The following is a 24,575-nucleotide window of genomic DNA, read 5'->3' on the forward strand; positions in this document are numbered from 1 at the left end:
ATCCAAGATATACTACAGTTCAGTCTTTTAAGGTGTTGATAAATACGGCTTCAAGGAACTGGATCCACAAGTGCTTGCTCCATGTCTTTGACTCCTCAGAAACGTCTCTTCGCTTCAAAGCACTTTTTGGGTGAATAGGTCTGAGAGCAATTTTAAATGCATAAAATAAAAGCTGTTGATGTTGGCCTCTATCTTGTATGAATGGGCTGTACTTCTTAATGCCTTTCATGGTTAAACAGAAAACAGTTTGACACTAAGCCTCTTGGTGTGATTGTGGGTCTGCCTCACCCACGGGCTCCACAGCACAGGTGGTGTGAGTGCTGGGCAAACCCTTCCTTGCCACCTCCAAACCCACCACATATCTCACGTTCTTCAGAAGGTCTGCTTTGGGAATAATCTCTGATGAAAACAGCCCTAATGTGGTAGATTTTTTTTCCCTTACAGGAAATTGCCAACTGAACATACCTTTTTGTTTTTTTTCCACTGAAATTATACACTCTGTGTGTTAAATGGGGCATAGACAGGGCTGCCAGTCCAGGCAAACGGAGGTGCAAATGGTTGGAGACCTGCCACAACGATCTGGAAAACAATTAACTGTCTGTTCCCTCCTGCTCAGCCTTTGTCAGTAGGCTTCATAGACAAAGACTGGTTTGTGCAGTTTGTTTGTTTTTTTCCCGGGCAATTAATTTTACCATTGTGTTCCTCATTAAATATTTTCGTTTGAGAGAAGCCTTCTTAGAATAAAAAATTCATCTGCTTTGTGTAAGGAACTGGAATGAATTTCAGGATTCTATTTATATGTTTTCTTTTATGGTCACATTGCAGTGGTTTAGTGGAACTTGACTGTTGCTGTGCCTCATGCAGGAATAGGCTTCACTGTTGATTCTGAGTTGTACGGGAGCTTCTGCAGAGGAGGGCAGGGAATGGGATTTGCCAAAACCATGAAAATACAGTTTAGAATTGCTTATTTCAACTTACAACTTTGGTTGATACCATATATAAGGGTACAATGAATGGATTCTGGTAATGTTGTCATAGATGCCCACAGATACACCCTGTTATAACATATCACAGAGCTGTTCTTCAGCCCTTTCCTATGAGGAAAGACTCTCCCTCTCCCCTTCTACCTGTATGCACCCCTTTGCCAGTGGCTGAGCATGGGAAGATGCTCGCTCAGGTGGGCAGCACATGCAGTGTGCCCTGTAACCTGTCAAATAGATGTTGGTGTTCACTGATCACACCTAAAAAAAGGAGTTATTCAATGTGCAGAGAAGGGATGGGGCCCAGCTGGACTTGACAGATGGTTGAATTATTCATTGCAAACAGTTATCCTGTGAAGTTAGGAATTTTTTTGGTTGAGAATTGTTCGGAAACAGATTGTGGTCTCTGTCTGCACGATATATTCATGTGCTGAAGCAAGCATGCATGAACTCAGGGATACTTGTGCACTTTGCTTTTCAGCTGTTGGTTCAGCATTATTATTTTCCTCCAAGATCAAATGATTGAATACTTTTCAAATCAGAAGCAATAAACAAGTGATAATAAATGTTCTTGGTTTTACCCAAGAAGCTCCCCAACTATCTTTACATGTTTTCAAATCATAAGCAACACAAAGTGTAAAAAATGTTGAACAGAGAAGCTTTTTGTAATATAAACTCATGCTGACATTAATGTTTTGTTCTGTATTCAAGCCTTTTCAGTGGCATTCATCTTGTTATTTTAGAGCAGGCAGGTAGGGAAGGACAGCATGTCTTTACATACTTTTGAGAGGTGGCAAGTTAGTTAAGAATGTCTCTGCCAGTACATAGTTGGATTGAGCATTTATGAGAAGTAATATTTGTGATGCTGCTGGGGAAGTTGATGTATTTAATGGCAGTGTTTTTGTTGACACTGGTAGTGGTCCATGCACACTAGTAGAAGTCTGCTGAGGTGTCTGTAGAGATGAACTGCTCTTTGTCTGCTGTTCGTTCAAATTCAGTCTTTTTGGGTTTCTTTGTGTTGATGCTGGTGTGACAGCTCTGTATTCCCCAGGAGAAAGTCCATTTTCCCAGTTCATGTAAATGCAAAATGACCAAATAGATTTTTGTGAGCTTTTCCAGTGAAATTCATACTTCAGCTGGGACAGAGTCATCCCCAAAGGAACGTTCTTCACAATTCTCTGAGCAGATGAAGACAAGGGATATTGCAGAGCAAAGCATCCACTGCCAAGAAAGTGTCATAATGCATTGACGTCAAACACAGTCCAGCACATGGACATTGTCTTAAATTTGTATCCGTTTTAAAGAGTTTTCTGTCCAAAATTGGACACAGACTGGGAAAGCGATTATGCCGTTTCTTTCTCCACTTCTTTCAATTCTCTGATTTACCCACCACTCACAGTTTCCCTCCCTGGTACCCCATGTCCCTTAGTCCCTTCTAAAATAGGACCTGAAAATGATCAGATCAGAACTCTTCTTGAAGAATGAAGTTCCATTTGGGTACTTTAGTTACTCTGTTTTAGATAAGCATATTGAAAGATGATGCCTCCCTCTGTTCCTCCACTGCCTCTGTTGTTTTATAGAGGAGATTGGTCTACATGCACCGAATCACATTCTGTAACACTCCTGACACCTTATTTCCACGGAAATGTTTGTAAGCAAAAACACAAGATCAGAATTGAAGGTGAATTTTATTCAGTTCCTTCTGCAGTTTGTGTCAGTAAGGTATTTCAGATGTTTCCAGCTGATGGAACCATCCCTGATACCTGTTCCTCTTACTGGGCTGTTGCAGGTAAAGCCTCAGATACAGAAACCTGGCTTGGAGCATAATGGGACAGCAACAGGGTGGACTGATAGCCAGTGTTCCCTTCCATGCCCTGGCACCACGTGCCCATCCTTCCTGGTTTGCAAGACTTGCTGTCACACAATTGATTGCTTGGTTGTTTCTTGTCCCAGATGTCTACAAGAAATGCTCAGTGCTAAAGCGGGAAGCCTGTTCAAATGGTTGCAAGTTCAGTTTGTACTTCAGCTGTTTTTCCAAATCAGTTGTAATTCTGTAGCTTTTTTTTGTCTGTTTGGTGGTGGGGTTTGCAGGGAGGGGTTGCCTGTGTTGCTTGGAGCTCTTTTAGCAATAGAGGCACAATAGGGTACTCCTTACCCAGGCAAAACTCTTCATTGTCGAAGAAAGGCATAGGAGATTGGAAGAATGGCCATGAGGATACACCTTCTTTTTCATTTGATGTTCGGGCAGTTTCTGTTCTAAAATTTAGAATATTTATGAGATGATTCTTTGAACTGTCCCTTTTGTATCATTTATCTTCCCAGCAGGAGCAGTGCTTTAATTTGCCACCAGGAGTTTTTCCTTTCTTTTTTTTTGTCTTGGTGAGACTGCTGTGTTAATTTCCTCTTCCCTTTTCAGTCTGTAGAATAGTTGGTAATGAAAAGAAGAAACTGGCTCCTAGCACAGGAGTTCATTAAAGTAAAAAAAAACCACATGATTCTTCAGTTTGTACTAATCCTCTGGTTAAACTGCCTTTAGTACAGCCAATAAATAAGCCTGTTTCGTATGAATAGAAATATGCTGTCCTCAGTGTAAAGATATTTTAAATTCCACTTAAAATTTATTTATCTTTGTAATTAACACGTAATACATGTGACAAAGTAAAGAGTCATTCTTTCCACAAAGCAACGGGATTTAAAATTAGATATTGCATGCTATCACTTTAATGATACAGGTCAGTTATGTTTTCAGCACGTGGTCTGCTCCACTTGCTGGGTCTCATATACAGGACAAGAGAGAGTGCCCAGGTTTGTGCCAGCTCTTTCTGGCATGATTGTAACAGGGTGCTTCAGGTAGGCCAAGATAAATCAAGTTCAGGCTTCTTGCTTTAAGCATTGCATAAGAATATTTAAATTAAACGAGCTATTTTCCAGAAACCCCCCTAACCTATGCAGATGAGCCTTTATATTCCTCATTCCCATTAGTTTATTAAACGTGACATGTACTTCTGGGACTCGTGCCATATGCATCTTTTGTCAGTCTGAACAACCCCTCATTCACTTGTGAGAGCATTTGTGGTGCTGCAGCCTCTGCAGGAGGGTTAGCACCTCCAGGACTTGCAAAAGTCTTTGTGTCCCTGCTCCCATGGAAACGTGGCAGGGGTCCCCGAGGGGAGGAGCGGCGCCATCCTTTGTTCCTGCAGAGCTCTACACTGCTGCAGCATCTGCCATGTGAGTGCAGAAGGGACCCTGCGCCCTCCCCGCGGGTCTCAGTCCTCGGGACACAGGGAGCAATGCTGAAATTAGCAGCATCTCAAATGATGTCAAGGTGTGTGGTAGTTTATCCCATTCGTCCTTTTCCCTTCTGTTTAGTATATACTGTTGGTCAGCAAGGTAGCTTTTTTAAGTCCCTCCCTAAATCAGAATTGGGGTTTGCGTGTTTTCATTCCTATTTTTGTCCTGTTTTTCCCTTGTAGCTATGTTAAAGCACATTACTGAATATCGCTTATCACCTTTTTGACAGAGGAAAATGCAAGCTGTCCTGAGCAACCCTGCCAGTGTCAGCAGCTGCTAAAAATCTCCTCACTGGCTCCAAGTGGACCCAGATACCAGCATCCATCCTCCAAAAATTGCTTTTCAGTATATGCTGCTTGGAGGGTAATCTCTTGAGCTCCGTGTTCAGGAGTTAACACTCTGGTGGAGCGAGTTTCCTGCGGGAGTAGGACATCTCTTGCTCTTTGAGTCACTCACCGAAGCGAGTTACCTTTGGGGAGCTGACATTAAACAGCAGCCTGATGGGCATCCTGGCAGATGGCTGGGACTTACACAACTGCCTGAGAACGCTGCTCAGTACAGGTCTGACCAGAGTAAAGACGCATGGAAATTCACATTGTAAACAGCAGAAGCTCACTCGTAATGCTTGAGACAGGTTGGTGGATTTTGAAACATTACTGTCAAAATTGGGATTGAAAATCTCAGTCTCTCATGTGATAGCTCAAGCACAAGTATAGGCTGGTGGGATAATGGATTGAGATGAGGCCTGAGGAGGAAGACTTAGGGCTGTTAGTTGACCAGAAGCTCAACATGACCCAGCAAAATGTGCTTCCAGCCCAGACACTAACTGTGTCCTGGGCTGCATCAAAGGGAGTGTAGGCAGCAGACCAAGGGAGGTGATTCTCCCCCTCTACTCTGCTCCAGTGAGCCCTCACCAGTACAGTTCTGGTATCCTCAACATAAGAAGGACATGGAGCTGTTGGAGCAAGTCTGTAGGAGGGCCATGAGGATGATCAGAGGGCTGAAGGACCCCTTCCGCTAGACCAGGTTTGCTCAGAGTCCTGTCCAACCTGGCTGTGAGCACTTCCAGGGATGGGGCATCCACAACTTCCCTGTTCAGTCTGTGCCAGTGCCTCACCACCCTCACAGTAAAGAGCTTCTTCCTCATATCTAATCTAGATCTGCACTCTTTCAGTTTAAAAGGGCACTCCCTAACCCCGGTCACTGAGCTGAGGAACTCTGAATCCACTCTCAGGATTTGTCATGGGGCAAAAGTTACTTATTTTTGTTAAGGTTACTGCTGAGCATTAAGACAGGAATAGGTTAAATTCTGCTATATAACTGTTTTTAATTGTTCTTGCTGAGCGGGGAGCAGTGAGACTTTGATGTCAGCATCAAAGGAGCAGAGGGCTGCTCTACCTACTCTGCAGAAAGGGAAAACTGACATCCTATTGCCACTTCTCTCTTAAAAAATGAATATAATACCTTCATATCTGAGAACACTAAAACAAGCATGCCAGGAACTCCTGGGAGCGGGCCCAGTAGTTGGAGGAAGATATGGTCAAATTTAGATTACCAAATTGCATCATTCTCAAGCTTGCTTTTTTTTTGTGTGTGGTAGGATGATTTCCTGTGGATATGTATATATATGTGTGTGTGTGTGTGTGTATATAAATATATATATAAGACTCTCACAAGTTAAGTTCTGTTTCAGAGATCTGAGCACAGCAGAGTCAGGCACTTTGGGTATCCTGTCCCAGCTTAGCTGCACTGACCTTGCTGGGCCAAACCTTGCTGCTGGGTAGCAAGTACAGACACAGACCCAAGGAGGGGTAAGCTCAGGGTGATGGGTGCATGGGATGCAGCAGTCATGGAGATGGTGGCAGTGCCTGGCTGGACTGAGCAGTATGAGCACTGGTTTATAGGCCCTGTATCTGCATGTGGAAGAGATGCACGTTTGTGTTCTGGCTGCCTTTGTAGTGCCTTGCAGGTTTTTTCAGGAGTTCTCTTTACTGCTCAGACCAACTTTAGCATTTGCAGTTGGCATCTAAACGGCTCCTTCAGCACAAAATGACTGTGTGCTGTTCTTTCTAGATGACAAGCAAAGATATCAAAGACGAAAAAATCAACATGATGCATGAACAAGCAAGTAATAAGAATGAAAGGCAAATGATACTATTGAAAGTAATTTCAATCTCAGCCATATGCACTGGGCATGTTCTGCTAAAAGAACAATTTTACACCCTGTAGATGTATCAGGCTTTTTTCTCTCTGCTTGTGTAGCTGGTAATGGAATTTGTTTTTCTCATGTTTTTTTTCTTACCAAAGCAAAGGCATAGGTATTCTTATTAACTGCCATCTTAACAGGTTTCGTTAGAAATGAAGATGGCATGAGGAGCAAAATTTGGATCAGAATTTGGAAGTTCGGGTGTGACAAGTGGCAGCATCTCCTCCTCCCTAGTATCTAATTAAAACAATAAGATATGCTAATTTGCAGATGTTAATTTAATACTGTCTTCCACTAAAATCATTAAAATCTCCTAGTTGTGTTTTCATATTTAGTGTGTTTGAAATAGGAAGGCTTTTAGCAGTTGTAGCGTTTTGGCAGAGCTTTCAGATGGCGGCTTCTGCAGTTTGAGGATGTAACATTAGGCAGTATTCAGTTTCCTTCATTTCTAATTGGCACTGCTCTCATGCTGCTTGGATTTGATTGGGGTTTGTAGTGTGTGTCCCAGGAGAGTGAGATTATTCTCAGGCATTGTTTGTTATACAGCATGTTCGTGCCTTCTGGAATGTGCCACCTTTTGCAGTTTTGCAAAATACAGCATTGGAACAATTTGCTTGCAGGCCTAGGCTTCTGAAGGGTTTTGGAAGGCTTGTTGGCATCATAGGAGATATCATTTTCAAGTAGGAAGGCTCAGGAAACTTGTCATGTACTGGACCCTTCATCTGTTCGCTATTAATTGTAGAATAGAATCACAGGATTGTTAGGGTTGGAAAGCACCTTAAGATCATCAGGTTCCAACCCCCTTGCATGGGCTACTCTAGGAAGATGCATAAGTAGGGATACCTCTTGAAACTTGTGAGTAGGCCTGTTTTGGGTTTAGTTTTTCTTTCTTTTAAATTTCAACAGAAATGTTGATGACAGGCTAGGATTGGATCTGGATTTCTCCAAAGGGAAACTCCTGTAGGTGACTGAACTGCTGTAGTGCATGGAGTTCAGCACAGGCTTAAGTACCCCTTGAAAGTTACCGCTATTCATAACTTAGTGGCGTTTTTGATAACCGTTCATGTCAAGAACTATGCTTATATCTCCTTCTGTTTCAAGAAAGGTACTAACTAGAGCTTAGTTTCACATAGAATGAGTTTTGTTTGTCTGCTATAACTCTGCTTTCCTCTGAAATCATGTGTGTGTTTCCTTCATGTTATTTGCAGTGGTGTCTCACTGATGTAAACCAGCTGTTCCTTAGCTTCTGGGGCAAAACATGAAGCATTTCCTGAGCGACTGTCACTTAGCTTGATACAGATCTGGGAGCCCTGGTATGAAGGGATGATCCAATCTTTGTAGTGTTGCTTGCAATTTGAATCTTTATACTTTTCAGTGAAGTAGATGTTGCGGAAAACCCCAGTAATGCTGCTTTTTTCCCCTTTTATTTTGTGACAGATGATTCAAGAGAGCAGGGTTCTCATTGAGACGGCAGACATCACTCACGACAAGATTGTTCAGTGCCAGAAAGCAGGTAATCCTTCTTTACTGTGCGATTCTGGATGGGAGATGGGAAATGATGTGCCAGAATTTACTTATAGTTTGTGACTAACGCAGCATCTTTCACCTGGTATGTCAGAAAGCATCCCAGTCTTTCTGTGGCAGAATCCAGCATGCTGAAGGCTCACCCTCCAGTAACAATGCAGGCATGGGATTAGGAAAGGATCCTCAGCTTTCACCTTGAAAGCTGTTTGCTCCATTTGCTCTACAGCTCTGAAATGTCTGACAGCATTTAAATTGGTCCAATGAACTAAAAAGGCATTCAGTTAACAAGAGGGAGTGAGAAAGCACACTGCCTTTACAGAGATATATTCTCTGTCACAATCATTTTCTTAAACATGGACAAGGCAACAGGTTTTGAAACCCACAAGACCAAGCTTGTTTGCCTACCTTTATGTTTGCTGTTTAGGTTTGTTTTAGGCCTTGGAAATTTATGCCAATATAATTCCATTGTATCACAGTGAATCTGTGTGGCTATACATTAATGTACATCAGGTGTATGGGCGTAAACCACTGTAACTAGGCTCAAAGTAGATCATATGTCGCTGGGGTATTGTACTGGATGTCTTTATCGGGACAGCAGGCTAGACTCAGAACTGGGACATGTCTTCTGTAGTTTCCACTGACACACAAGAGTAAGCCCTCCTAGAGAGATGAGTCTACATTTGGCGATGGAAATCCTCTACAACTGTATCCATTGGCTTTCATGTATCAGAACCCATGCTGAATCACAGAATCATAGAATAGTTAGGGTTGGAAAGGACCTTAAGATCATCTAGCTCCAACCCCCCTGCCATGGGCAGGGACACCTCACACTAAACCATGCCACCTAAGGCTCTGTTAAATAAATGCAGTGTGTTTCTACTAGGGGTTTACACTGCATAAATTAAATCTGTTTTCAGTTCATTTAGCTGTACAGCTGCACCTTTCCTATCCTGCAGCAAGCGTTGAAGGTCAGTAATGCAAATGCTTGCAACTGTATTTAATTTGCATTCTTAGCCAGAGTCTTCTGGGACCACAACAATCATAAGTACTATTGTTTCTGATGGGTGTTTTTGGATTTGGCAAATGATGCAGGCTGCAACCATTTGCTTCTATAAATGTAAATAATGAATGAAGCTGATGTTTTGTAGTAAATCCTTTAATTCAGCTTTTTCATTAGAGGTAATTTGGAAATGGTTTCAACAACAGCATTGAACTGATTTTTATGTGGTGCAAGAGCAGGGTGGAACCTAGGCCTTTGAAATTCAGAGCTCTGGAGCCATGCTGGCACTGTGGTAGCAAAGGGAAAAGAGGCAAGCAGTTATGTCTTGCTGGCTTTCATGGGCCTCATCTTGTGTCATGCCTTGGCTTTTGTGTATCTGCATAAGCAGCATAAACATCCTCAGCCAAAGCCTTCATCAGGTGCAGAGGGTTTAGGAATGGGACAGTGACGGGGAAATGCAGCACCAGGGGCTCTTTCTAGAACGTATAATTTAAAAGCAACACTTTGCACTAAATGATGCAGACCCTCAGCATCATCAGCCATCTTTCTGCCCACCCTGTGCCTGCAGAAAAGAACCCACAACACTTGCCTGGCACTGGTATCCTTGCGAACAAGGGGCTGTAGATGAGTGGGGAGAACATAACGCAGGACCATGCCACCGTGCTGATGTCCAGAGTTCCATCCAGTTCCCCTCCCCTTCCTTCCCTGGCAGAAAGATTAACTTCTCAAGTTTCTTCTCTTTGCTGTTGCAGCTACTTGTATTTTCATTTATTTTGCTTTGTTAACCTAAAAATATCATTTCTGACTGAGAAGGAGGCTGGGGAGATGTGAAGTGCTCTTCTGAAGCCTCAGGATTTAGACAGAGGAAAAGAGTAGTAGAGAGAGGATCCCTCACCATGCTCAATTGCCAGTTAGTTTGCTGCAAATATTATTCAGGCAAATTAACTATCATTTTCAATGTGGCAAGATGAAGCACTCAACATTAAGAGGTTTCAGAGGTGCTATTGTCTGTGACATTGTCGTTTACCTCACCCTGCTCCCTTCGGACATGTGTTCCCATCAGATCTCTGCTTCACATCACAGCCATTTTTGATCCAGGCTCCCTGTGCCACAGGGTTCTGTCATCCCTCAGATGGCTTCTTGGATGGCTGGTTTTGGTTCTTTTCATGTGAAGTCTCATCCCAACGCATAGTGATCAGCAGCAGCTTGGAGGATGCTTTCATTGTCGCTCCTACCTGCAGACTAACAAATGTTTGTGGCTCCTCTTTCGGGGGCAGCACTGTCTCCAACTTATGGCTCAGGTAAAGAGGTCCAGAGGGGAAGATAACTACAAGGATGCTGCACAAAGGCAGGGCTCACCACATGGAGCTGAGCACCATGAACCTTCCTATTTTTTTTGCAGGACAAAATGAGTCATTTGAAAGTTTTCTTTCACTTACTGAAGTGAAATGATTTGTAAGTCAGTTGGCAAAAGGAACACCTGCATGGGAATCTTGCTTGGTCTGCAGTTATTTAGGCTGTTTCCCAAAGGAAGTTCTGCAGGAACTCTGTTACCCTTGACAGGCAAAACCTGCAGAACAATAGAGAAATCCTGCCTTGTGTGGGGTAGAGCTGCCTCAGTGTTACCGAGCTTCTGGAGCTGTTGCAAGGCAAGAAGAAACCTATTGTTAATCTTCCAGGAGTGCTTTGGGCAAGCTACGCTGAGTGCAAGCCTGCCTTGGGCTGTTGAAGGACTGACTCCCTCTGTGTCTGCTCCGAGCAGGTGTTCTCTCGATGGGTATTTCTCCAATGTCATTTCAATGAAGCTCAAATTTGCAAGTGACATTTGCCTTAAAATGTTAGGGGAAAGCTGTGAAACAACTGGAGATGGACTTGGTTTGCTCAGCCAGGACTGGCTTCAGATGTTTTGGAGTGATTTAGTGCCAATATGACTTCCATAAGGTACAAATTGAGGGACAAGAAGCTCTCTCTCGATTTTATCTCTTAATCCATCCCAGATTTGGAGAAATGTTTGCAAACACTGCAAATATTGTGGAATTGGTGAGCTAATTGGGCTCATTAGGTTTTTAATCTGCTCCCAGATTTTCTGAATCCTTGTATCCAGCAACAGATTTGCAGATATTTGCCACAGAAATTAGCAATGAAATGTAACAATTCCCAGGGCTGTGACTGGAAGTCTCAGTTCTCCAGACTGCAGGAATAGCTATCCAGTCATTAGTAGTGTGCGTTCCTGACATAATTTATCAGCGTGAAATACAAGAGCTTTTCTGTATGACTGTGATTAAGATTAATGAGGAGCTCTGCATTAGAGTCTGTATTTGCTGTGCTGAACAGGTACTCTCCTTGTCTGTCAAGCTACCTTCTGAGGTACAAAATATCTGTTCAAGGAGGGGGATGGCAGTTGCCTTTTGTCGCAGTATTGCCAGCAATGCAGACTGCAGGCAGAAGTGGTGGATTAGTGCCTGTGTGGGACCCCAGCAGTGGAAAGGAGACTTACATACAAAGTGGAAGCACAATCACAAGACTGTATGACCTTCTTATTCTGGATTATGCTCTCCAGGATGGAGTCATAACAGGAAATGGGTTCAAACACAGAACAAGGTTAGGGGAAGTACCAGCTGCAGGACTTAAACACTCACTGAACACTATATAAGGAAGATCAATCATGCACTGGGTGACATAACAATCTGTGTTTTTAGGAATGGAATTCCATGAAGAGCTCCATAACCTAGGTACAAAGGAAGGTTTGAAAGGAAGAAAATTAAGCAAAGCCATTGAGAGTTTTGCGTGGAATATCACAGTACTGAAGGTAAGCACAGAAAGCACCACCTTGTGTTCTGTTTAACTTTATAAGCAAACCTTTGCTCTTTCAGCTCATCTATTTGTACTCTTTTACTAATACTGAAACAACATTTTGTTTTTTTTATGGGATGTAGATGCCATTACAGACATTACCCCCGATTACTGAAATTTATCAAATATAGATGTAATTAGATATACTGTTTGGAAGCTGTTGAAGGGTGTTTATCTAAGACTAATCAAAAGATGGGCTGTGGTTTCCATGCTCAGAGACATGAGTTTGGTTGTCTATTCTGCTCCATTCACCCTGAACATGACCTGTCTGAGGTCATGGTGTCTCAGATACTTGTTTTGTAAAATGAGAACTAGAGCATCTCCTTGGGAAGGGAAGGGGTGTGGGTGCTGTCAAGGAAAACAATGAGGAATATTGTAGATCCTGCAGGAATGTCATGGTTATGTTTCAAAACTGGGGCCTTATCCAAACAGATAAAAAAAGGATTTTAATCCTTCTGCCCTGGCTGTGCAGTGACACACTGCACAGTGGTCACATTACTCACCAGGCTTTATGTAGTGGTTCATCACTAACCAGACACAAATTGTCATGGGAGCTAGATAACTGAGCCTGGGTGAAGTTACCCAGGGACAGCTGAAGATGGAAGGAGGATAAGATCTGGTGCAGCCACAGCAGGCAGCAAGTAGAGGACCTGAGTCAAGCATTCAGATTGTTAGCATTCAGCTCATGCCTTCTTTCAGAGCCTCATTTCCCACCTTGCTCTGGCAGATCACACTTTGATTTCCTCCCTTTCTCTCTCCGTTGCTCCTTCCCTTAAGCTCCCATTAAGCAGGTTTCCCTGTCTGACAGCATCTTCCTATGACCCTGCAGTGCCTTTCCTTTAGCTGGCATCCTAGGACAAGCCAGCTGATGAGAAGAAATATTTACAAAACTCCTCTTCAAGTGTACACCTAAATGTAACATGCAGCAGTGGTAGCAAGAGTCATAGGAGGTGCATGCTTCAGTGTCGTGGAGATGGAAGCAGTGTTAACAGGTCCTGTTACTGAGCAGGAGAGGGGAAAAGGTGTTTGGAACAGAGAGGCTGAAGGGTAAAAATGGGTGGGAGAGGTTGCTGGTAGCAGAGAAGGTTTAGAAAAGACTGGGGGGGGGCACTTGTGGTTCCTTGCGTACCTTGATTCACTGTGAGAGAGGGAAAATGAGTAATGGAGTCAATGTAGGCTCAGTTAATAGGACCTCTGATTAGAGAAAAGGCAACCAATTTAAATGTAATGGAAGGGACTGACCTATTCCATGCAGCATAACTGAGGCAAGTAGCTAAACAGGAAAAAAGAAAAACCCCAAACCCAAAGCACTAGGCAATTCTGAACATGAATCTGAACAACTTGAGCTGTGTTAGGTAAAAATGCCTCACACTCAGAGTTGCTCTAAAACACAGGGTTGCTCTGAACTTTCCCATTTTTACGTGTTCATCAAAGGAGATGTCCACACCTCTGAGTGTGACCCATGATTAATGAAGGCATAAGTAGGGAATTAGAGAAGTATTTTCCTTGAGAAATAATTGCTGCCTAGTATGGATTGTCAACATACTGAAGAGCATTTCAAACATCTAGCCAAGGTCAAGGAATAACTGACATGTTTCATTTCTAAGCCACAACTTCTTTTTTACCTTTCTCACATCATAAAATATTAACAGAGTTTGTGGCAACTACCCGTGAGTGTAAATGCAAATGAAACACTTTTTCATTGTGACTGAAGGCCAGCTGAATAACGACATTAGAAAACTGGGAATGTGGTTATTCAGGTGTCTGATATGAGACCATCAGTCACTGGTACATCTCATGTTTGGCATTGACTCTCCTCGCTGTGCTGGTGAGAGCTCCCCAGAAGGATTTAGTGAGGCGAGACCAACCAGCCTACCCCACTCAGGGGATTGGTGTCCTTTGTATGTCTAGTGTCAGGGTGGTCACTACAAATGTATTTCACTAGATGTTGTTGTAGTGATGGAGGACAAGAAGAAAATCGCCCATAACAAATGCAAATGCATCAGCTCCTTTACAGTAGATGAGGTGAATAAACGGCACAACACCAACAGAAGAAGAGCTCTTTGTGTGCTCCAGGTTGTTGAAGGCAATTATATCATGCAGCAGTAGTCAGTTTGTATGAGGTGCCCATGAGCAATAGCAGGTATTATATCAGTGCTTGTGCCTGTGAGATGATTAATAGTCTTTTCCTAGGCTAGTGAAGCCAAGGCATATTTAATTAATGTATTTTTTATAAAGACTCACTGCAGTAGGTGAGCTTTGAATACAAAGAGAAGATGCAATAAGAAATTGCTACTGGCAAAATCATTAATTACTTACATATTGCAAGATTAAAGTATATTTTATAAAAACCGTAACTGTGGGCATTCTTCATGTTTAAAAATGCCTGGGGGTACTTTTAAGATGTACTTAGTGAGAATGAATCAAAATAATACGTCATTTTCTTCCTTGGTTTGTAGAAACTTAATTACATATTAGTAATACCCACTTTAAGGATAAACTGTTTGCCAGAACATAAAAATGTTAGTAAGACGCAGCCGTTCTAGCTTGGGAACAGTCTAACAAGTCAACTGTGAAGTTGATGCTTTTAGCATATCTTCCTATTTGGTCCTGTGTCACGTAAAATACTGGTCCCCTGTCCAGTGATACAGTAATACTGTGGGGCACAACATAAGTACCCGGGACAGAAGAATCATGTTCTCACGGTGACATTATGGTTCTGATCCCAAATTTAGTCTCGCTTTCATTTTTATTTCCATGCAGCACCATCTCTATGCTTCTGTTTTCCTGTCTGTATTTAGTTAAGAGTAATTGCAAAGACAGCAAAACAAATTCTGTGTTTACCACTTCCCAGGGACCACAGTGTTAGGAGCCATTCACAGGCATGTGGAATTGCTTGGCTCGGCCAAGGTAACCATTCTGGTCTGACCCTCTCTTTTGCTGCAGAAGTTCAGGATTCAATGTCATGAAATATTTCTTGTTTTGAAAATGGTAGCTATCCATTTCCCTGAGTGGAAGGCCTCAGATGGGTGCATGGGCTGGTGCTTGTTTCTCCCCACATGCTGGTGTTCCTCCTGCCTTTCCCTGTTGAGGTCACCCCCCCTCTGGCACGATTGACTGCTTTGTAGGCAGGCACGAGCTGCTCCTTCCTCTGCTTGGAGAGAGCAGGGCACCAGGATGAGTGAGGTAGAAGCTGAGAAGCCTCATTAGGACAGTTCTGGCCTTGAGCTAACAAGTTCTTCTGAGAGCTGGGACATAACCACTTGCACTGAGTGCCACCATAGAGCACTGGATGGCTTTCGGGTCAGGTACGCTCACTTATGTATGAGTGATGTGTAAGCAGAGCCAGCTTGGGTCTGCTCCCAGCCCTCTTGGCATGCGACAGTGCAGACTGCTGCCTCTTCTTGGGCCCTTCCGTATGCTGCGTGTGCCTCTCCCACGGCACCTAATACCAAGTATTTTCTAGTAACTGAGGCACTCTCAGCATCTATCATGTGCAACCACTGATTTAATGACTGCTTTATGAGGTTTTGAGAATGTTTGGGGAAAAAAAGTTGTTGCTTGCAAAACTGCTCTCCTTGCTGAGGCAAAACTGTCATGGACTATCAGGAGGTGTTTACTCAGGCAAAGAAGTTGGGATTCGCCTGAGTCCCAAGAGCCTGGCAAGTAAGCCAAGCAAAGTTTGAGTGTGTTGACTGTGGTTCAGATTTACTGCTCTCCCATGGACATGCTTTGTCTGTCTGCATGCATATTTTCCTGGGCTATCTGTGCTTTGATGGATCAGCCCATACAATGTCTAGGAGTAGTACCACCAGATACTTGCCTGCATGTTGATAGTAAATACATAAATAATTAATATACCAACATGCTGACTTATTTATAGACAAAACATGGGAAGACAAAGATAAACCAGCATTTACTGTTTTAAGTCTTCTACTGATTTCTGCTAGATTCAGACACCCAAATGCTGGAATCTAATCTAAAATGTGTTCATGGTGGGGGGTTAAATCCTTTTTTTGGTGCCCATGATAAGATTTCACGTCTGCTACCATGTGTTGTGTCGTACTAGGACTCCAACTGCTAGTGCACGCTACAAGACATCAAGTAGTTAAATTTTCAGGGATCATTTCAGCACCCATCCATGAGTGTATCTGCTAATTATCCTGCATTTAAATTAATGCTGATTAGTTTTAGAAAGAGAGAGGTTTTTGAATACAGAAGGCACACAATTATTAAATTGCTAATGCAGTTCACTCTTTGGGGGAGAAATCCACAATTTTATGATCTAGGTGGGATCAGTGCTAGCTCTGGTATAAGTGGCTTTGTGCAGTGAAACTGTGCACAAAGAGCTTTTGGAGGATGATTGCCACAGATGACCTGTTTATTCATCACAGTCATTTGTGACAATCGGCCTTAAGTTGCTTGGGAGACATGCAAGATCCAGACCTCTCACCTGGGTGGCAGAGCCCCATATGCACACTTTGAGGCTATTTGGAGCGGTAAAAGCCAGTTTTCTGAAAGATGTACGTACAGACTCTCTGGCTTCACCTCAACTGAGATGAATTTGGCACCACTACAAGGTATTTGTTTTCTCTAGGAAAGAAAGCAGCACGTTATCATGTTGGGACATAATGCTTGTGAGCGTGGAGCAGGTGACCCTTGAACAGTGACTATTATTGTAAAGCACCTTATGTGCAGTGGTGCCACGCAGACTTTCCACTGATCTTTGAAAGAGCTAGGTCCATTCACAGCTTTAAGTTAAGGATTATTATAGTGGGATTATTATATATGGGAATGACTTTAATGGATACTCTGCAATACTCTAAAACCATCCTGTAAGTAAGATTTATTCAGGTCCTTTCACATCAATCCTTTTTCCTGCAGTTGGGCAAGAATCATGGCTTTGCTCCTTTGCATGCTACATAGTGGACAACAGAGCAGCATGGCAGAATCTTACAGATATTTCATGTAATAAAGCACAACAATAACAACATATTCTACTGCATGGCATATAATTTCTGCCAAAGGATTTGCATCTCTAGGTCTTAAGTGAGAGCATGGTGAATCCACAGTCCCCTGTAAAGCTGCAGCACTCCATGTACCATTTATTTCTTTCCATGTAAGTGTTAGTTAGGCTTCCCATGCCCCCCGGAAAAATTCCTCAGATATTATGTCCCTCCTTTTCCCAGCGTATCTCTGCTGACATATGCACATCGGTGCTCAATTTGTGAAACTGCAAAAAACAGATGCAATATAAGCCATAGTGTCTTAGCAACAAATTCTTGTGATTTGCTGTCCTCTCCTGACAGTAATAGTCCATCAAGAGCAGTAGGTAGGGATGATTTATGAGGCATGGAGACTTCATGCTTGCCTTTAAATCTGGGGCTCACTGTATTATTCCATGTCTACTTGTTTCCAGGTCTCCCTAGGTAAGTGTTTTGAATGTGGCTACCCCAAAGGCTCTTTTTCCTGAGAGGCTAAATGTCTCTCCTGGTGTCTAGTTCCCACATTGTTTGCATCTCCTTTGTTGATGCACTTCAGAGTGGTGTTTCTCACTTCTAAACCTTTGCAGACAGTGTTCTGTAGTGGCTTTTGGAGGCTCTGCTGCCTCACTTCCAGACCAGCTCAGCTACAGCCAAGATTGGCTGAGCCAGTCAGTCTGCAATTGAGGGACAGGTTTTACAAGCATATGAGGAAATGCAGAGCTTCTCTAATTACCTAGTTATTTGATCAGATTGGTCTCATACACATGAACTGAAGGACAAAAAGCTAAGGCATAACAGGAAGCTGCTGGCTTTCTGAGAGAGCACTGAAGAGAAGGTGAAATGGTTCAGCAAGGTCAACATCCCCTTAGTCTTGTAAATACCAACCTGCTTAGCTGGAAGCAGTTTATATAAAGTAGAGGGAAAGGTGAGGAAGGAGATAGGTTTAGGTTGTTTCTTACTGAGCATGTGAAGAGCCTGGAGGGGACGCATGGGAGTGCAACTTGCTCCTGGGCTCTTGGCATACTCTGAATGCAGCGGTGAGTGTGATGAAGGCTCCCAGCTTCTGAACTCCTTTGGAGGACAAAGCTGTGCTCCTGGCTTTCAGGCTGTGCCATGGAGCTGTCTGTGTCTGACTATGCACCTGCATTTCACGATTTTTCTGAAATAGGGGGATTTAGAGTCCTTTAAATGATATTGAGTTACAAGATAAGGAGGTAAAAGCATGTGATTCACATGCAGAGCTGTTTTGATTAGTGTATTTTGTAAACCAAGGGAACAAAACATGTAAATATTGGGTAGGTGGATCCTTCTTGTGCATGCTTATTGTAGGGGGGTTGGACTAGATGACAATGGACCAGATGACCTTTGAAAGTCTCTTCCAACCCAAACTATTCTATGATTCTATAGCAGAGTGCTGTTTTCTGCTAATTTGGTTGGCAGATGCTTCCTGAAACTCTGCCCCATGCTGCTCATAGCACTGGCTTTTGTCTTTCTTGTCCAAGCCTGAAGGCAGGAATCAGAGCTCTTTAAAAGACACCTAGCCTTGGTGGATTTTGTCAGTTGTATCTGGTGATGGGAACTTCTCAATTTACTTCAACAACGTGTACCAGGGTAAAAAGAGTGTAATCCCACTCTCTCAGCAGTACTAGTTAATCAGCTGGAATATCCTGTTTTTCTTGGCTGTCAGCCATGCTGCCAGAGCATTGCTCCTGGGAGGATGTAGTGAGAAGTCTCAAACAAGTACAGCACAGCCTCAGTGGGTACCTGGCTGTTCTCTATGAGTGGTTTTGAAGTCTTAATGGTGTTCCTGACAAGGTCTCTGTTTTCTTGGCCAAGGAAAATTTCAAGACATGAATTGGATTTAGAGCAAATTAAATATTCATATGTGTTTAAAATATACATGAAGGCCACCCAGGCAATCTTAAATCTGCAAATAACGAATGCTACAGGGGTGGCTACTGGGGGAAGGGAGAGCAGTGATTCCCAGGCTTCACAGCTCTTTCTCCATGATACTGTGAGTTTCTGAAGAGATGTGTTAAGGCATGGACTTGATGATCTTAAATGTCTTTCTCAACCTAGCTGATTCCATGATTCTATGGGGTCCTGGGATGGCCTGACAAAGAGGAGAGGCTTTTTCCCATGTTAGTTATCCATGGGGTTTTGTCCAGTAATGTCACAGCCGGAGTGTTTCATTGACTGGCAAGAAGCATTTGTCCAGCACTTTCAGATCAGGCAGATCTGGTGCTTTAATCATCCAGGCACAGGGATCACCTGCACTTGCACTTGCCTGCCTGCAGCTCTGGTGCTTGTGATGAGCAGCACTCGCCTCCTCACCTCAAGTGGCCCATGCAGAACCAAGCCCAGTTAATAGTTTCTGTTCATTCAGGGAGCATGCACCTTTTTATGACTTTCCTCCAGCCTTTAACAGCTATTTCGGTGCATAGGAAACAGGACTGAAAGGGCCTGTTGAGAGGCTTCATTGGGGTTCCTCCTGCTGCCCTAATGCAGGATTCAAATAACATTTAGCTGCTGTGGATATGAGCCCTGCTCAGATATTTGGCATGAAAAGTGCTTGGTATGAGGCTGTGTTGTTCTACATCTTGACATCCAGTGTCCAGGGTGACAAGTGACCCAGGGATCTGGAGTCACTTGGCATTGGCGCCTGGGGAAAGAGCTGATAGCCAGAGTCATCTGAGCAGGAATGTGCATTTCTGCCATTTTTATCACTTCTCTCTTCCTCCTTCAATATCAGGGCTCTGCTCCCACAGGTGTTTCACCACAATGGATTTAGGGACAAGATCCTCTTGCAGTCAGTGTGGGACCCAAGTGTAGGACAGACTGAAAACAGAGGGTCACCAAAGTTCATCCAGAAAATAAGTGCTGTGAGCTGCCCTCCTGTAGTGTAAACCTTTTAGCATTTTCCTGCAATCCAAAGGTCTGCATTTCAGATGTAAATATTATTTCTTCAGTTTCACTGGGATAGGTTTGTATGTCTGCACACATACATGCATGTGTGTGTATTTATATATTTTTTTATATATAGAATCATAGAATAGTTAGGGTTGGAAAGGACCTCAAGATCATCAAGCTCCAACGCCCCTGCCGTGGGCAGGGACTCCTCGCTCTAAACCATATTACCCAAGCCCTCATCCAACCTGGCCTTGAACACTGCCTGGGATGGAGCATTCACAACCTCCTGGGCAACCTATTCCAGTGCCTCACCACCCTAACAGGAAAGAATTTCCTCCTTATATCCAATCTAAACTTTCCCTGTTTAAGTTTTAACGCATTACCCCTTGTCCTATCACTATAGTTCCTAATGAAGAGTGCCTCCCCCAGCATCCTTATATGCCCCCTTCAGATACTGGAAGGCTGCTATGAGGTCTCCACGCATCCTTCTCTTCTCCAGGCTGAACAGCCCCAACTTTCTCAGCCTATCTTCATATGGGAGGTGCTCCAGTCCCCTGATCATCCTCGTGGCCCTCCCTCTGGACTTATTCCAACAGATCCATGTCCTTTTTATGTTGAGGACACCAGAACTGCACACAATACTCCAGGTGAGGTCTCACAAGAGCAGAGTAAAGGGGCAGGATCACCTCCTTCGACCTGCTGGTCACGCTCCTTTTGATGCAGCCCAGGATACGGTTGGCTTTCTGGGCTGTGAGCACACACAGAAGCCGGCTCATGTTCATTTTCTCATCGACCAGCACCCCCAAGTCCTTCTCCGCAGGGCTGCTCTGAATCTCTTCTCTGCCCAGCCTGTAGCTGTGCCTGGGATTGCTCTGACCCAGGTGCAGGACCTTGCACTTGGCATGGTTAAACTTCATGAGTTTGGCATCAGCCCACCTCACAAGCGTGTCAGGGTCCCTCTGGATGGCATTCCTTCCCTCCAGCGTATCAACCCAACCACACAGCTTGGTGTCATCGGCAAACTTGCTGAGGGCACACTCAATCCCACTTTCCATGTCAGTGACAAAGATGTAGAACAAGACCGGTCCCAACACTGATCCCTGAGGGACACCACTCGTAACTGGTCTCCAGCTGGACATTGAGCCATTGACCACAAGTCTTTGTGTGAAGAAAGACAGGCCATTGAATATGCAGAACAACAGTAACTTTGGGACAAAAAGAACAGACTAGAGAAATGAAAGATTGTATGAAAAAATTCAAGTGATATCTTGCTTATCCCATTTTCCTTGTGTTTGACTAAAATAAGCCAGAGGTAGATGGCAAGCAATCTTGTGATGTGCCTTTTGAGTGATGTGACAAATTGCCAAAAGCCATGGATCCAATGCCAAGCTGACACCGTGCATGCAGGGTGAGGTACATTGCAGCAATGGTGGTGTGAGACAGGGCCAGGAGCATGTGGGGTCATGTGCCTCTTGTGCCAAGGCCACCTTGGCAGCATGGGCTTTGAGCCCAGTAGAGGGTTGGCATGCTGAGGTGCTGTGTGTAAGAAACCAATTTTAGCGTCACTTCACAAATTGAGGCTTGTCAAGATGTTTAAATAGAGCTAGTCTGCCAAAATAGATGTCTCCCTCCTTGTGCAGGCTGCCAGCCCAGTGAAGCCCATGCTTGGTTGGCTGTTCTGCCTCAGCTACCCCTCTGTGCCTCACTGTCATGTCTCTTGTCCCCAGCCTCAAATCCCCCTTTCCTCTGTGTTGCCCTAGTTGTATGTATCATCTCAATCATGCTTGGAGCAGTGGGAGAACCACCACACTCTTTGTCTTACATGTGTATCCAGTTCACCCTCATCCTTGATCCTGCACATATGTGTGCCTGTGCAGAACTGAGCTGGAAGATGGGTAGTACTGTGGGGACTGTGTTGGGGAGTGGAAAGATGACTGAATGGAATAATATTTGTAGATGGTTCCCCACTAAAGGAGGATTTCTTTGGTCTGAAAACTGGGTCAGTGTCGTCTCCCATCCCTTGAAGGAGAAGACAGTGAAGGCAGGAACTAAAAGTGGCACAGGAACTTCAGCAACTTCTGCCACCATCCCCTCTCCTACAACGGTGACATTTTCAGCTGAGACATGGATATCAAAGACTGCCATACCCAGCAGTGGAGTTAATTAACACAACCTGGAAGACGTGGAAGTTGGGAATCTTGTTTGTGCCAGTCTGACAACATGACCTCATTCAGAGGAACTAAAAGGGCTGTAATGAAAGTATAAGTTTCAGCAGAAATTCACACATTTCTTGCTTTTATCTGTCAGTGGCTGTACTAACAAAGAAAGAAAATGAGCAGCTGCCTCTGTGAGGTGTTAAAGATTGCATTATAACCCAAGCCGAGCTGCCAGCCCTGCTCAAGCAGTGAGGCAGTGTGCTAGAGGTATGGGAGCCATTCCTTTCCAAGCTTATGGCGTGGCACTGGGCTTGTGCCCCAGCAGCGCTCCAGCCCCAGTGTCTGCCACTAGTGAGAGGTTTGGGGAGACCTTTTCCTTCCCAGGTTGACAGCATCACACAGATCATTACACACAACACTGGAGAGCTTATTGGTGTTTTCCTTTGCTCCCTTGCGCTCACTGTTGATGTTGTTCCAGGGTGGTCAGTTGAACAGTGTGGTATTTCTCATGTGCCGAGACACACAAAATGAATGTATTTTTTTTTTACTCAGGGACTGACTATGGTTTAGAAAACTCCAGTTATCTCTTTATGCAGCTTGGAGGATTGTTTCTTAAGTAATACATAAGCAGATAGATTCAGTTGCATGGTTATTTATTATTGAAAAGACATTACATTTTTAAATCATTTCAGTTGTATTTTAATCTTCATTATTTCCATCCCTGGCAGTGTTCAAGACCAGGTTGGACGAGGCCTTGGGTGACATGGTGTAGTGTGAGGTGTCCCTGCCCATGACAGGGGAGTTGGAACTTGATGATCTTAAGGCCCTTTCCAACCCTAACTGTTCTATGATTCTATGATTCTATTATTTAACAAATTCACTTTACAACCTAGAATTTGCTTTTGCTGTGCTCATCTCATCCCTCCCCAGCTAGCACATGCTGCTGTTCCTGGCCCATGTAAAGATGACGCTGGTGGTTCCTGCCAGGGTGTTTTGTCTTCCTCCTGTTTTAAGCTGTTGAATAGTGCGGTTGTGACTCAGTGTCCTGTATCCTGGTAAAGATCTGTCAGAGCTGTGATTGCTTCAGGGCTAACGAAATATGATGGGGAGAAAACTCCCTTTGTTTTACTCCAAACGTGGAGCTCCATGTGTCAGCTCAGCGCCCTGCCCGAGTCAGGGTAACCCACAGCCTTTGGGAGGAGTTGTACCCAAAGCAGCCGTGTTCCTACGCTGTTAAATCCCCTGGGTCATTCAGACACAGGTCTTTGTGCCACTGGGAGCTTCTCCTTTCCACAGCCTGCGTGCGCATTGCTGTTGTATGAGGGAGCATGAGTCTGAGTGCAGTGCTCCATTCTAGGTGGTCAGTGGCAGGAGAGAGCAAAGGGAGCTTCTGCCTGAAGCCTCCCTCCACAGGCATACTTTTCTGGATTTGTGTAGAGCTGTTAAGTGTCAGGAGTAGACCAGGATACTGAGCAGTGCATGGTGGAATGTTAAAGAGAGAATTGCTTGTATGTTGTTTTTTCTCCTGCGTTTGCTTATTGCTCAGTCTGAATTGTGCTGTTCTCTGGGAGCTGTAAACTGATGCTAGTCTGAAACGGTTATGTTTGAATGTCAGCTTTGGTGTATGCCAAGAGGATTAACATCTTCTAAAAATTACCTTTGTGGTATATTTTGAGCTCGTTACAGCTACTTCCAGTGGATCACGTACAGTTTACCAGTGCTTATAAATGGTGGAATTTGACTGCCCCTTTTGTTCTGTGAATGATGTGCCAGCATCTATGAAACCTCACTCCCTGTGGGGAAACGGGTGTCTAATTTAAGCTAATTCCCTGGGGGAGCTCGGGAGGTGATGAAAGCTGCCGGTTGCTCCATTGAAACTTCCTCCTCTGCCGTTGCTGAAGATGATGTTTGGGTTTTCCCTGGCCTCAGTCAAATCTGGTAACAGACTTTATAACTGAGTTTTCTGAAGCTTAGGGGCATATCTCTTTATGAGTGCCAAGTCCTTCCTCTTTCCCTCCTGAGCATAGATAGGAATTCTCTCTCCATGTGTTGGGATGTGCATAACGCCATTGCTAGCCAGGACCTTTGATGAATTCTACACTTGTGTGAGTATGGAACTCAGGGGAGCTGACTTCTGAATCCAGCAGGCAGCAAATTGCTGGTGTGACCTTCCCTGTTTCATTGTGCCAGTCCAGCTTCCACTGCTGCCTTCTGACACTGAAAAGAGGAAGTGTTCACTGCTTACATATTCTGAGGGCTGCGGTTAAAGTAAAACACTATTTAACTCAACTATGGTATTGATTCATTTTTGTAGTCTCGGGCCACCAGCAGGAGCAGGCTGCGGAGTAAAGACTTCAGTGTTAGTATGTATGATTATTGGGAACATGAATCTGCAGGGAGGGTTTGGACAGTTAGTCAAAAACCATAAACGGCATTAAGCAAAAGTTGCATGTGTTCAGTGAGACCAGGCATTTCCTTTGCAGTTATTCTTCCCCAGCAACACTGCTGCATCCCAGAAGCCCTAAATGTGGCAGGTGTTCTCAAAGGTTTGCAGAGGAGCTAGGGAAATATGAGGCCCAAGTGCATGTAGGTATGAACAGCAGAATGGGAAACTGTATTGTATCCTTGACAGCTATAGTCTTCTTTTACCTGGGTCAGTTGAAATCAAGT

At 43.9% G+C, this 24,575-nt stretch overlaps 1 protein-coding gene across 3 annotated transcripts in view; it reads left to right on the forward strand.

Annotated features, from left to right (window-relative positions):
- Positions 1–24,575, forward strand: part of PLCL1 (phospholipase C like 1 (inactive)) — a 203,730-nt gene that overhangs the window by 167,244 nt on the left and 11,911 nt on the right. For 2 of the 3 annotated variants that reach the window (XM_061377410.1, XM_061377416.1), the window contains exons 4-5: positions 7,915–7,990; positions 11,701–11,810. In XM_061377410.1, the coding sequence (XP_061233394.1) occupies positions 7,915–7,990; positions 11,701–11,810 (186 nt within the window). Of the gene's footprint in view, positions 1–7,914; positions 7,991–8,095; positions 8,740–11,700; positions 11,811–24,575 lie in introns of those variants that run through there. The other variant, XM_061377424.1, reaches the window with a different exon arrangement.

Source organism: Neopsephotus bourkii, unplaced genomic scaffold (genome assembly GCF_033783945.1).
Source record: "Neopsephotus bourkii isolate Nb327-2 ecotype Australia unplaced genomic scaffold, CSIRO-AGI_Nbou_v1 NB_196, whole genome shotgun sequence".
Classification (NCBI taxonomy): domain Eukaryota; kingdom Metazoa; phylum Chordata; class Aves; order Psittaciformes; family Psittacidae; genus Neopsephotus; species Neopsephotus bourkii.